General features: G+C 43.4%; 1 protein-coding gene across 1 annotated transcript in view; it reads right to left on the reverse strand.

The window, feature by feature from the left end:
- Positions 1-15697, reverse strand: part of stard9 (StAR-related lipid transfer (START) domain containing 9) — a 286706-nt gene that overhangs the window by 99439 nt on the left and 171570 nt on the right. Inside the window, exon 15 of the mRNA XM_048599610.1 lies at positions 15090-15164. Within this exon, the coding sequence (XP_048455567.1) occupies positions 15090-15164 (75 nt within the window). The remainder of the gene's footprint in view (positions 1-15089; positions 15165-15697) is intronic.

Here is a 15697-nt window from a genome sequence, read left to right on the forward strand (position 1 = left end):
CACTCCACCAGTGTAAGTGCCACCATCTTCTCTCTGATATTTTACACTCACTCTATCTCTGCTACTGCACCCACCTCCCAGCAAGGGTCATGCTTTACCATAAGAAATTAAGAAATAAGAACAGGAGTAGGCTGCAAATATGATCATGGCTAATCTAACACTCCTTACTTCCACTTTTCTGCATTTTCCCCATAACCCTTGATTCCCCTACTGATCCAGAAACTATCTATCCAAGACTTAAATACAAACAGGGACTATGCCCCCACATTTCTCTGTGGTAAGGAGTTCCAAAGACTCACAACCCTCTGAGAGAAGAAATTATTTTACATCTCAGTCTGAAACAGAATAAAGGCATTCTGAGACAATGCCTTCGAGTCCTAGACTCTCCCATGAGGGACAGCATCCTCTTAGCATTGACCTTTAAGAATCCTATATGCTTCAACGAAATCACCTCATTCTTTTAAACTCCAGTGAGTAGATTTCCAATCTGTTTAACCTTTGCTCATAAGATGATCCCTCCATATCAGGGATCAACCTTGTGAACCTTCTCTGAACTGCCTTCAATGAAATGAAATTTGAAAAAATGAAACGCTAGAGAAACTCAGCAGTCTGGCAGCATCTGTGGAGAGAAAGCAGAATCAACATTTCGGTTCCAGTGACTCTTCTTCCGAACTCATAGTAGCTAAACACAGGTGATATTTATGCTGAAAACTGGAGACAGAGAACAGCAGTTATGCAAATAAACAGTGGATAATGGTATGCCAGCAAAGGAGAAAGGCTGATTATGTGGACCATAAGTAGGAGAAAATGCGTTGGCTGTGAAAACAGTTGACATTACAAAAGAGGAAGTTCGGGAAAGGGTTTAGAGAATATAAAGGTGGATAAATTTCCGGGACCTGATCTAATGAATCCCAGAATGTTGTGGGAAGTAAGGGAGGAAGTTGCTAGACCATGTGCATCATCTAATACTACTGGTGAGATCCATGATGACTGGAGGGTGGCTAATGTTGTATCTTTGTTTAAGAAAGGTTGTAAGCAGAAACCAGGGAACTATAGACCTGTGAGTCTGACTTCAGATGTGGGTAACTAGTTGGAGGTCATTACAAAAGATAGGGTTTACGGACATTTAGAGAGGCAAAAATTGATTAGGGACAGTGAGCATGGTTTTGTGTGAGGAAAATCACATCTCACATACTTGACTGAGTTTTTTGAGGAACTTACCCAAAAGACTGACGATGACCAAGCAGTAGACGTTTATTTGGATTTTAGTAAAACCTTCAACAAGGTTCTACATGGTAGACTAACTAGTAAAGTTACATGGGATTCAGGGTGAGCTTGCCAACTGCAGACATGATTGGCTCATTTGGAGGAGATAGTGAGTAATGGTGAAGGGTTGCTTTTAGGGCTGTAGGCCTGAGGCCTGCGGTGTTCCATAGGCATCGGTTCTGGGTCCTCTTTTGTTTGTCATTTCTATACGTAATTTGGATGAGAATATAGAAAGCATGGTTAGTAAGTTTGTAGATGACACCAAAATTGGTGGCACAGTAGACAGTGAAGAAAGTTTTCTAAGATTACAAAGGGATCTTAATCAAATGGGTCAATGGGCTGAGAAGTGGCAGATGGAGTTCAAACTGGATAAATGTGAGGTATTGTACTTTGATACAACAAACAAGAGTAGTGCTTATACAATTAATGGTAGGACTTTGGGTTGTGTTGTAGAATGGGGGACCTAGGGGTGCAGGTACATAATTCTTTGAAATTTGCGTCACATGATGGTTAAAAAGGCATTTGGCACACTTGCCTTCATTGCTCAGTCCTTTGAGTATTTTTTTAAATTCATTCACAGGATGTGAATATACATAAATGATCTGGAGGAAGGTAAGGGTGGTCTGATTAGCAAGTTTGCAGATGATACTAAGATTGGTGAACTAGCAGATTGTGAAGGGGACAGTCGGAGAATGCAGCAGAATATAGATAGATTGGAGAGTTGGGAGGAGAAATGGGAGATGGAGTTCAATCCAGGCAAATGTGAAGTGATGCATTTTGGAAGATCCAATTCAAGAGCGAATTATAAATGGAATTATAAATGGAAAAGCCCTGGGGAAAATTGATGCACAGAGAGATCTGGGTGTTCAGGTCCACTGTACCCTGAAGGTGGCAACGCAGGTCGATAGAGTGGTCAGGAAGGCATACGGCATGCTTTCATTCATCGGACGGGGTATGGAGTACAAGAGTTAGTAGGTCATGTTACAGTTGCATAAGACTTTGGTTCGACCACATTTGGAACACTGCATACAGTTCTGGTCGCTACATTACCAAAAGGATGTGGATGCTTTGGAGAAGGTGCAGAGGAGGTTCAGGATGTTGCCTGGTATGGAGGGTGCTAGCTATGAAGAGAGGTTGAGTAGATTAGGATTATTTACATTAGAAAGACGGAGGTTGAGGGGGGACCTGATTGAGGTCTACAAAATCATGAGAGGTATAGACAGGGTGGATAGCAAGAAGCTTTTTCCCAGAGTGGGGGAACTCAATTACTAGGAGTCACGATTTCAAGGTAAGAGGGGAAAAGTTTAAGGGAGGTATGCGTGGAAAGTTCTTTACGCAGAGGGTGGTGGGTGCCTGGAACGCGTTGCCAGCGGAGGTGTAGAGGCGGGCATGATAGCGTCATTTAAGATGTATCTAGACAGATACATGAATGGGCAGGGAGTAGAGGGATACAGATCCTTGGAAAATAGGCGACAGGTTTAGATAGAGGATCTGGATCGGCGCAGGCTTGGAGAGCCGAAAACCCTGTTCCTGTGCTGTAATTTTCTTTGTTCTTTGATGAGGGTGCCACTGGCTAGGCAGTATTTATTGCCCAGAGGGCAGTTAAGAGTCAACCACTTGCTGTAGGTCTGGAGTCACATGTAGGCCAGATGAGGTAAGGATGGCAGTTTACTTCCCTAAAGGACATTAGTGAACCAGATGGGTTATTCCAACAATCAGCAATGGATTCACGGTCATCATTAGACTCTTAATTCCAGATATTTATTGAATTCAAATTCCACCATCTGCCATGGCAGGATTTGAACCTGGGTCCCCAGAATATTATCTGGGTCTGTGGGATTAACAGTCCAATGATAATACCACTAGGCCATCACCTCCCCGGTTGGAGTATAGGAGTTGAGAAGTCATGTTGAGGTTGTACAGGACATTGGTGAGGCCTCTTCTGGAATACTGTATCCAGTTCTGGTCTCCAAGTTTTAGGAAGGATATTGTTAAGCTGGAGAGGGTTGAGAAGAGATTTGCTGGATGTTGCTGGCAACGGAAGGTTTGAGTTATAAAGAAAGGCTGGATAGGCTGGGAATCTTTTCACTGGAGCGTAGGAGGTTGACATGTGACTTGATAGAAGGTTATAAAATAATGAGAAGTATTGATAGAGTTAATAGTAGTTGACTTTTCCCTAGAACGGAAAATTTCAAGACCAGAGGGCATATTTTTAAGGTGGGAGAAGAGAAATTTTAAAAAAGGCATGAGACGCAATTTTTGTTTTAGACAGAGGGTGGTTCGCTTGTAGAATGAAATTCATGAGGAAGTGGTGGGTGTGGGTACAATTACAATGTTTAAAAGACATTTGGATAAGTACATGAATACAAGGTTTGGAGGGATATGGGCCAGGAGCAGGCAGGACTAGCTTACTTTTGAATTATGTTTGGCATGGGCTGGTTAGACTGAAGGGTCTGTTTCCATGCTGTAACCCTATGATTCTATGAAAGCAGCCCATGTCGTTACAGGATGTGGGGTGTTGGGTGTGGGATGAGTAAAGGACATGGAAGAAGGTGCTCAGGTTCTAAAATTATTGAACTTAATATTGAGTCCTGAATGATGCAAAGTCACTAGACAGAAAATCAGATGTTGTTCTTCCAGCTTGCAGAGCCTCACTAGAGACAGAGATGTTGGTCAGGGTCATTTTTACAGACACAATGTAGTTGCACTGTAAAGCAGTCACCAGTTTGTGTTTCATTTCCCCAGTGTAGAGACCACCATATTATGAACAGTGAATACAGTGGACTAGACTGTGTGAAGTGCAGGGTAGGAAGGGAGAAGGGAGGAAGTAAATGGGCAGGTGTTACTTTTCCTGCGATTACATGGGAAGGTGCCTTGGGATTTGGAGAGGTGTTGGGAGTGGAGGAGGAGTGGACCAGGGTGTCACAGAGGGAACAGTCCCTGTGGAATGCTGACAAGGTAGGGGAGGGGGAGATGTGCCTGATGGTGGCATCCCGCTGGAGGTGGCGGAAATGTCTATTTATGATCCTTTGGATGCAGATACTGATGGGGTGAAAAGTGAAGACTAGGGGGAGCCTATCATTATTGTGAGAGGGAAGAAAAAGGGGGAGGGCAAGGTCAGACACAGCTGAGGGCCCTGTCAACCAGGGCAGTCCTCAGTTGAGGAAGAAAGTGGAGATTTATTAGGCCCCCTGGGGAAAGTGGCATCATCAGAACAGATGCGACAGATATCGAGAAACTGGGAGAATGGGATGGATATCTTGTGTTACACAGAGGAACCAAAATGGCTCACTGCACTGCAGATGTGGTCTCACCAGCATGTTGTGCAGTCACAGTAAAACTTCTCCACTCTCATGCTCCAACCTCCTTGAAATAAGGGCAAATATTTCATTAGCCCTTCTGATTACCTGCTGCACCTGTGTGCTAGTTTTCAGTGTTTTGTGCACAGTTCACCTAAGTCCCTTAGTCCTGCAGCTTTCTTCAGTTTTTTCTCCATTTAAATAAAACTCTCTTCTTTTGTTCTCAGTTTCAAAATAAACAACTTCACGTTTTCCCACATTTTACTCCATTTGGCAACTTTTTGCCCATATGCTTAACCTATCAATATCTCTCAGTAAATTGTCTGTATCCTCTCAACTTGTCTTTATTTATTTTTATGTCATACCACTCTCAGTATTGCCTACAACATCCTCCCTCAGTTGGTCTTACTCACCCCAATCCCTGATAGCACTAACCCTGCATTCCCTCTGTGATGGGAGATAGCAAGAACTGCAGGCCCTTTTCTGAAGAAGGGTCCTGACCCAAAATGTCAACTTTCCTGCTCCTCTGTGCTGCCTGGCCTGCTGTGTTCCTCCAGCTCCACACTGCATTCCCTCTGTGCTGCCTACTCATTCGCTTGGGATAGCTCTCCATCTGCACCAACAGAAATAACTGTGTCCCCCACTTCCACTCCCTTAGTACCTGCCTCTCTCTCTCAATACAGCAGTAAGAGTCAAGATGAGTAGGGGATTGCTTGACATTCAGCTCCTCACCCTGATGAGAGAAAAGTTCCTGACTCTCACCATCCAAGGGGCTGACTGATCACATCCAAACCCTGGACTGCCCTTGAATTATTGTCCCAGGGCCTTCTTCTTGAAGGCTATCTCCTTGATCTGACTGAGATGTGCTGACAAGCATGACAAGCCATCTGACTTTGTGTCAGTGCACCAAATGGCAGGGCAGGGCAGGGCAAGGCAAGGCAAGGCAAGACAAGACAAGACAAGACAGAGTAACACCAGCCTGACATCTCCAGCTGAAGGGGCAAAATGCAGCAAGGAAATTATGGGCTCAGAGTGAGAGAACACTATGACAGCACGCAAACAAACCATACAAACAGCCTAGTCCGGTCCATGAACTGGGAGCATGTCTTTGAGCTCACATTGCCCTTGTAGCAGTATTGCAACAACAATTGCTGGTAAAAGTGCTGCACTGAAGTGCAGAAGTGTCTTGTGAATGGACTGGAGATATACCAATAGGATTCTTAGAGGCCAGCACATGTTGGATATCAATATCTATAGGCACGGGGTGAATGTGGCTGGTATCCACGAAGCTGCCCTGAGATGTTGGTGCCCAGTGGCTAGTATGGAGGTCCTTTGGAGCACCAGCGAGCTGAGGTCGCCAAGTACGTGCTGTGAATTCCCTGTCAAGGTTTCTTCACATCTTGTCTGATTACTGCGTTTGGTAAGATGGAAGCTGAATATTAATGAGTGAGGTGCAGCATTAATAAAGTATTTCACAAGCTATAATCTCCTTTAATTGGCAATCAATACAGCTGAGAGAGAAACTCCTCTCACCACTCGGCTGAAGCATAATAGATGGCGCAAGATGCTCCCAACATCAAGATAAGCCTCTTGGGACTTCTCATTTGATTCTGCATAAATCCTACCACAGCCCAAGCTGCTCAGGCCTCTATAAGATCTGCCCTTTGATTATTTTAAGGCAGAGGTAGATAGATTGTTGATAAAGCAAGGGTTAACAGGATTAGACAAAAATGTAGTATAATCAAATCAGCCATGCTCTCATTGAATAGTTGAGCAGGCTGAAAGGGTCAAGTGGCCTACTCCTGCTCCTAACTAATTTGCTTGTATATTCACTACATAGAATACATCCTCCTCATGCTCCTCTACTCTTTTGCCCAAAATCTTCAATGTGTCCCCGCGTCTTTGTACCATCTACTACCAGGAACAATGCTTCCTCTTCTAACATATTCAAATCTGTCAAATTCCTTATCCCTGGTATTATGCTGGTATCGTCCTGGTAAATCTGCTGTACTTGCTCTCATCCTTTTTAAAGTATAGTAATCAGAACTGAATGAAATATTCTAAAATGCAGCCAGCAGATCAGAACTTCTTCATTGTTCAGCATAACCCTCTTGCTTTTTCATTTAATGGCTTCATGCACAAACCCAAGATCCCGTAGTATTCATTAACCACTCTATATGCCCCAGCAGGAGGGGGGCAGAGAGAAGCACGAGGGGAGAAGACAGTAGAGAACAGTGTGAGGTAAGAGAGTAGAGAGCAACACAACGTTGTGGTGGTGGGGGGAGGAGGGGTGGAGCTAAGTAGCAGGACAAGGGGAAGAAAGAACAGCAGTGAGAGAGCGGAAAGTAGTGCAAGGAATGGAAAATGGATGTGAAAATGACAGCCGGGGAAGAGGAATTTCCACACAGAGGGAAATGGCTGTTTGCACATTGCAGACCACAGAACAGAAAGTCTCTGAGAATGAATGGTAACGTAAAACTCACAATTTTAAATGAACATATCAGCACTAATCTATTATGACATTGATGTGAAACAATGATCATTGAGTTGACTATAAGTGGGGGCACCCTGTGAATGGAACATGATGAATACCATCGTGATCTATGGCAACGTTTTCTGCAGTAAGTGTCTTTGGTTTGTTGAGCTTCGGCTCAGAGTCACAGAGCTAGAGGCTGAGCTCCAGACACCACAATGCACAGGAAGGGAAAGCTTATCCAGTCACTTTGTTCCAGAAAGCAGTCACACCCATTAAAATAGTGTCATTTGATTTGCTTTATTGTCAGGGATAGGAGACAGTGACTGTGAACAAGGCAGATAAAGGAGCCAAGAAAAAACAAACAAAACCATCTTGGCCTTTGCAATTGTCTAACAGGTTTGAGGTTTTTGCTGCTTGTATGGATGAGAAAAGGGGCTCCAAGGTGATGAGTGAACTAACCATGTGACAGTGCTACAGGAACCTATTTAAGTGAGATAAGAAAATTGGAACGTTGTCATAATAGAGGACAGTATATTCAGGGGACCTGCACAGTTCTCTATAGCCGAGAGTGTAGGTACATAATGCTGTGTTGCCTGCCCAGTGCCAAGGTTTGGGAAATCTGCTTGGGGATGGAGAGGAATTGCTACAAAAAGGAGCGGATCTCGTCATCACAGGCTGTGTGGTAAGAACAAAGAACAATACAGCACAGGAACAGGCCCTTTGGCCCTCCAAGCCTGCGCTGACACAATTTGCCCTTCCATATTAAAGCTGTCTTCAATTACAGGATCTGTATCCCTTATTCCCTTCTTATTCATGTATTCGTCCACATGTTTCTTGAATGCTGCTATTGTATCTGCTTCTACCACCTCCTCTGGCAGCATGTCCAGGCACACCACAACCTTTGTGTGAAAAACATGTCTCGCACATCTCTGTTAAACATTCCCCCTTGTACCTTGAACCTGTGACCCCTAGTAATTGACCCCTCCACCCTAGGAAAAAGCCTCATACTTTCCACTCTATCCATGCCATTCACAATCTCATAAACTTCTGTCAGATCACCCCTCAACCTCCTATGTTTCATTGAAAACAATCCCAGTCTATCCAATCTTTCTTCATAGCTAAAATCCCCCATACCAGGTAACATTCTGGTAAACCTTTTCTGTACAAGGGAGGACTAGGAAACAGGTTCTGCATAGAGATTATAAGCACTTAGAGGATCAGTTAAAAACGGAACCTCAAACAGTAATAATCTCTGGATTATCATCCGTACCATGAGAAAATTGATATGGGTAAGTGAGAACAGAGATGAGCATGAAAGGGAGGCGATGGCTAGTCTGTTAATCCAGAGACCCAGGTAACGTTCTGGGGTCCTGGGTTCAAACCTGACTGGCGGAATTTGAATTCATAAAAATATGTAATTAAAATTGCTGATTGTCAGAAAAGCCCACCTGTTTCACTGATGTCCTTTCGGGAAGAAAACTGCTGTCCTTACCTGGTGTGGCCTACATTTGCTTCTAGACCCACTCTTAGCTGTCCTTTGGGCAATGAGGGATAGGCAATAAATGCTGGCCTTCCCAGTGAATGAATAAAATGTGTCTCAGAGACTGGTTGGGAGTCATGGGTTTTCATTCATGACGCATTGACATCAATACTGGGGGAAGTGGGAGCTGTACCAGTGGGGGCTGTTATTTAAAGGCTCTCCATGTAACTTTCATAACAAAATGAATGATTATTAGCCAAGACTCAAATAAGTGCCTATGATCTGATAGCCATTAAAGAAACATGGTTGCAGGCGACCAAGTTCGGCAGCTGACTATTCAAAGGTATTTGATATTTAGTATATACAGGAAGCAAAAAAAAATGATGGTGAGGTAGCTCTGTTTATTAAGGATTTCTTTAATAAAGGAGGTAGAGATTACCTTTGCTCAAATGAGCAAGACGTAGAATTAGTTAGGGTAAACACAGACACAGGAAAGATAAGAGGTCACTTGCAGGAGTACCGTATAAGCTACAGTAGTTACACATGTTCATGTTCCTGAATTTACAGGAAGAAATGAATGGGGTACCTAAGAAAGACTGTGCAATAATTATGGGTGATTTTAATCTACGTGTAGGTTAACGAGTCAGATTGACAGAAGGTAGCCTGGAAAATTAGGTCATTCAGTGTACATAGAACATCTTCTTAGAGCAGTACATTAGACAGCCAACCAGGGAATAGGCTATTCTAGACCTATTAATGAGCAATGAAATAGGATTACTCAATACCTAAGAATAAAGAAGCCTCTAGATGACAGTGGTCAGAAAACTCTCTATTCAGCTTAAAGTGGAGAAGTGGGGGTGAAGGCCTAGTGGTATTATCACCGAACTATTAATCCAGAAACTATTGTTCTAAGGATACAATAATTTTAAAATATCCAGAATTAAGAATCTGCTGATGACCGTGAAACCATCGTCGATTGTCACAAAAACCCCATCTGGTTCACTAATGTCCTTCAGGTAAAGAAATATTTTTACCCAGTCAGGTCTACATGTGACTGTAGACCCACAGCAACGGGGTTGGCTCTCAACTGCTCTCTGTAATGGCCTAACAAGACACTCAGTTGTTCCCATCGCTACAAAGTCTCAACAATGTAATAAGATCCAACAGTCTCCTAGCATCAACCTAGGCAGTGGAACAGACTATAGTAAAAACAGCCCTGTCAGCCCTGAAATGTCCTACTTACTAACATCTGGGGGCTACTGCCAAAATTGGGAGAGCTGTCTCACAGACTAGACCAGCAACAGCCTGACATAGTCATACTCTTAGAATTATACCTTACAGACAATCTCCCAGACACCACCATCACTGTTCTTGGATACGTCTTGTCCCACCAACAGGGCAGATTCAGCAGAGATGGGGGTACAATGGTATACAGACAGGAGGGAGTCGTCCTGGGAGTCCTCAGACCTTACAAAGTCTCATGGCTTCAGGTTAAACATGGGTAAGGAAACCTTCTGCTGATTCTTGAACAACACTTGGAGGAAGCACTGTAGGGTGGTAAGGGCATAGAATGTACTCAGGGAAGGGAATTTCAATGTCCACTACCAAGAGCACTACTCATAGAGCTGGTCGAATCCTAAAGGACATAGCTGCTAGACTGGGTCTGCAACAGGTGGTAAGGGAATCAAAAAGAGGGGAAAACATACTTGACCTCACCCTGACCAATCTGCCTGCTATATATGCATCTCTTCATGACAGCATTGGTAAGAATGACCACCGCACAGTCCTTGTGGAGACCAAGTTGCATCTTCACATTGAGAATAATCTCCATCGTGTTGTGTAACACTATCACCGTGCGAAAGAGTACAGCCTTCAAACAGCTCTAGCAGCTCAAGACTGGGCATCCATGAGGCACTGTGGTCTAAAAACAGTAGCAGAATTGCACTCTGCAATCTGCAACCTCATGGCCTGGCATATCCCTCACACAACCATTACATCAAGCCAGGGAAAAACCTGATTCAATGGCGAGTGCAGGAAGGCATGCCAGAAGTAGCACCAGGGCATATCTAAAAATGAGGTGTCAACCTGGTGATGCTACCAAACAGGATTACTTGCATGCCAAACAGAATAAGCGGCAAGTGATAGACAGAGCTAAGTGATCCCACCACAGACCAGATCTAAGTTCTGAAGTCCTGCCACATCCAGTTGTGAATGGTGGTGGACAACGAAACAACTCACTGGAGGAGAAGGAGCCTTAACAATTATCCCTATCCTCAATGATGGAACAGCCCAAAAGATCAGTGCAAAAGATAAGGCTGAAGCATTCACAGCAATCTTAATCCAGAAGTACTAAGTGGGTGATCTATCTCAGCCTCCTCCAGTGGTTCCAACATCACAGATGCCAGTCTTCAGCCGATTTGATTCACCTACATGATATCAAAAAACAGTTGGAGGTGCTGGATACTGCCAAGGCTATTGGCCCTGACAACATTCCAGCAATAGTACTGAAGACTTGTCCTCCAGAACTTACCACTCCCCTAGCCAAGCTCTTCCAGTACAGTTACAACACTGGCATCTACCCAACAATGTAGAAAATTGCCCAGGTACGTCTTGTACATGAAAAGTAGGACAAATCGAAAGCGGTCAATTACCGCTCCATCAGTCTACTCTCAATCATCAGTAAAGTAATGGAAGATGTCATCAACAGTGGTATCAAGCAGCTCATTCTCAGTGATGCCCAGTTTGGGTCCCACCAGGGCCACTTAGCAACATTGACAAAAGAGCTTAATTCCTTAGATGAGTTGAGAGTGATAGCCCTCGACATTAAAGCTGCTTTTGATCAGTGCAGCACTAAGGATTTATAGCAAAACTGGAATCAGGGGGCAAACTCTCCACTGATTAGAGTCATACCTGGCACACAAGAAGATAGTTGTGGTTGCTGGAGGTCAATCAGCTCTGCACAAGTACCTCAGGGTGGTGTCCTCGGCCCAAACATCTTCAGCTGTCTTTTCAATGATTTTCCCTCTATCATAAGGTCAGAAGTGGGGATGCTTGCTGATTATTGCACAATGTTCAGCACCATTTATGACTCCTCACTTACTGAAGCTGCTCATGTTCAAATGCAACAAGACCTGGACAATATCCAAGTTTGGCTGTGAAGTGACAAGTAGTATTCAGGCCCCACAAATGCCAGATAATGACTATTTCAAAAAAGAGACAATTTAACCACTGCCCCTTGACATTCAATGGTGTTACCATCACATCATAAAATATAGAACAATACAGCACAGGAACGGGCCCTTTGGTCCACAATGTTGTGCCGAACATGATGCCAAATTAAACGAATCCCTTTTGCCTACCTTTAGTCCATATCCCTCCATTCCTTGCATATTTGTGTTCTTATCCAAAAGTCCCTTAAACGCCCCATCTTATCTGCCTTCACCACTACCCCTGGCAGCATATTCCAGATTCCTACCACACTCTATTTAAAAAAAAACTTGCCCCTCACATCTTGTTTGCACCTTCCTCCTCTTACCTTAAATGCATGCCTCCTAGTATTAGACATTTCAACTCTGGGGAAAAAAAGATTCTGACTGTTAACCATATCTACGCATCTCATAATTTTACAGACTTCTATCAAGTCTCCCCTCAGCCTGCACTACTCTAGAGAAAACAACCTGAGCATTTCCAGCCTCTCCATATAGCTCACAACCTCTAATCCAGGCAACATCCTGGCAAGCCACTTCTGCACCCTATCCAGAGCCTCCATGTCCTTCCTGTAACATGGTGGCCAGAATTGAACCTAATACTTTAAGTGCGGCCTGACCAAAGTCTTGTAAAGCTACAACATGACATCCTGACTCTTGTATTTAATTCTTCAAGAAATGAAGGCAAGCATTCCATACACCTTCTTTACCACAGGATCTACTTGCATGGTCACTTTCAAGGAAGTATGGACTTGAACCCCCCAAGATCCCTGCTGTTCAGGGTCCTGCCATTAACTGTATACTTTTCCTTAACATTTTATCTCCCAAAGTTTCGCACTGCACACTTGCTTAGATTAAACTCCATCTGCCATTTCTCCGCCCATATCTGCAACTGATCTATAACCCGCTGTATCCTTTGACAACCTTCTAACCTATCCACAATTCCACTGATCTTTGTATCATCCGCAATCCTACTAATCTACCCATGTACATTTTCATCCAAGTCATTTATATATATCACAAACAGCAGACATTCCAGTACGGATCCCTGCAGAACACCACTAGTCACAGATCTCCAGACTGAGAAACACCCTTCCACCACTGCCTTCTGCCTTCTTTGGAAAAGCCAATTCTGAATCCACATGCCAAGTCCTTGTGGATCCCACATATCGTAATCTTCTGGACACGCCTATCATGAGGGACCTTGTCAAAAACCTTACTAAAATTCCCCATTGTCAACATCCTTGGGGTTACCATTGACCAGAAACTCAATTGGTCTCACCACATAAACACAGTGGGTATAAAAGTAGGTCAGAATCTAGGAATACTACAGTAAGTAATTCACCTCCTGACTCCCCAGAGCCTATCCTAAACCTACAAGGCACAAGTCAGGAGTGTGATAGAATACTCCCCACTTGCCTGAATGAGTGCAGTGCCAACAACACTCAAGAAGCTTGACATCATCCAGGAAACCCTCAATGGCAGGGGTGGCACGGTGACTCAGTGGGGGGTGGCATGATAGCTCAGTGGGGGGGTAGCACGGTGGCTCAGTGGTTAGCACTGCTACCTCACAGCGCTAGGGACCCGGATTCAATTCCACCCTTGGGTGACTGTCTGTGTGGAGTTTGCATATTCTTCCCGTGCCTGTGTGGATTTCCTCTGGGTGCTCTGGTTTCCTCCCACAGTCCAAAGATGTGCAGGCTACGTGGATTGGCCATGCTAAATTGCCCATAGTGTTCATGGATGTGTAGATTGGGTGGGATGCTCTGAGAGTTGGTGTGGGCTTGTTGGGCTGAAGGGCCTGTTTCTACACTATAGGGATTCTATGAGTTCTACGAGACGAAGCAGCCCGCTTGCCTGGCACCACATCCATAAGCATCAACTCCCTCCACCATTGACGCTGAGTAGAGCAGTGTGTACTATCTACAAGATGTATTGCAGGAACTCACCAAAGAACAGCACCTTCCAAACCCAGGACCACTTCCATCAATAAGGACAAGGGCAACAGATACATGGGAACACCGTCTCCTGCAAGTTACCTCCAAGGCATTCACCATTCTGACTTTGAAATATATTGCCGTTCCTTCACTGTCACTGGGTCAAAATCCTGGGATTCACTCCCTAAGGGCATTGTGGGTCAACCCACAGCACATGGATTGCAGCAGTTCAAGAAGGCAGCTCACTACCACCTTTTGAAGGGCAACTAGGTACGGGTAATAAATGCTGGCCAGCCAACGACACCCATTCCCAACAGTGAATTAAAAGAAGTGTAAATCTAAGACAAGTGTTTTAAATCTAGTAAATGAAGGTAATTTTAAAGAGTACAAAGGCAGATCTAGCTGAAGTGAATTCAAATCTCGGTTAGTAGGTGGAAATGCAGTGGCAGAGTCTTAAGGAGAAATTTAATGACTCTCAGCAAAGATTTATCTCAGTGAGAAAGATTCTTTGAGAAGAATGCATCATCAGTGGCACCAGATCAGAAGATAGGTCAGATTTTATAAATAGTCAAAGAACGACTAAAACAAAAAAGAGGAAGAAAGGAGAATTGATGATAATATGAAAACTGATAGTAAGAGGTTCTAAAAGGATTTGAAAGTGAAAAGAACAACTCAATCTAGTGTTGGTTCTGCAGAGAGAGGGTATGAGGGAATTGATAATGGAAAACAAGGAAATGGCATAGGTAATGGATAGGCATATTGTGTCTAACTTCCCTATGAAAGACTTGGAAAATTTGCAAAATATACTTGAGAATCAAGAACTGAAATGGAGAGAGGAACTTAAAACAATCACCATCACCGGACAAAAAGTGCTGGGAAAACTAAAACTGAAGACTGACAGGTGCCTAGGAGTTGCAACAGTCCAGGAACACATTCTTTCTGCCACAAAGAACATGGCCCTGTGTATTAATACATGTAGCTTCTAGTACATGCGAGTGCACTTCAATATCAGCCTGACTGACAATTCCAAACTAATTATCAATGTAATTCTTCACACAGACAGGATTGTTTTGCAAATGTTCTCCAATTGCAAAATCACATGTAATGTTGACCACTGGGTTGTGCGTTTTGCAAGCCTGGGCTCGTTGAGTACAGTCAGTGCTTTGATTATTGCAAATGATAAAAGGAATATGTCCTTTGATCTGATCCGTCAGTGAGACTTATGGCCTACATAGCTAGCATCATACTGGCATTTAAGATTTATGCTACAACTCATTCATTTAGTTATTTGTTATTTCGTGCAATTTGGCCTGATTGCAAGATAAAAAGCTTCAATAAAATGTTACAGCAATACTCAAGCTCTGGATTACCAAATGACCAGGTAAAGTATATAACTCATTTTTTCTCAGACAGCGTACAACCAACCTTGAGTTCATTTTGAAGTAACATTTCTGTTAGGCTTCCATCTTTCTCATCGCTTAAAGTAGGACTGGAGTTTCGCTGCAAAACAACAGTGATTATTTGCACTTCTGTGCAAAATGGATTGAACACACCCTCCAGATATATACAACTAATAGGATCATGTTCCAACAGTACTCACCCATTGTTTGGTTGAAGCTAATTATGGCGATCACAACAGTGCAGTCGAAGATCTTATTAAAATCTAGCTGAGTCATCAAAGAACATTACTGCAACCTGTTAGTTGGTTTAATGAGCAGAATTGCTCCAAATCTGAGGTTTCAGAACAAACCACATTTCTAACCAGCATGAATCATGTTACTTCTAAGTCTAACAATACAAAATTGAATGAATTTAGATTATCCCTTGCCATTGAAGAACAATTCCCAGGACTATTTCTTACTTTAAATTCTCCCAATTCTTCTCACTCTTGCCCCAAAATTATTTTCTCTCTTCACTGTCAGTTTGACTCAGTCATGCCTCCCACTTCCCCAAGTCACAAGGTCCCAGTGAAGAACAATTCCAGGACACCAAATCTTAGCTGTCAATTCAATTCAATTCACTTCACTTCAGGG

The sequence above is a fragment of the Rhincodon typus genome, chromosome 8, assembly GCF_021869965.1.
Source record: "Rhincodon typus isolate 14 chromosome 8, sRhiTyp1.1, whole genome shotgun sequence".
NCBI classification, from domain to species: Eukaryota; Metazoa; Chordata; class Chondrichthyes; order Orectolobiformes; family Rhincodontidae; genus Rhincodon; species Rhincodon typus.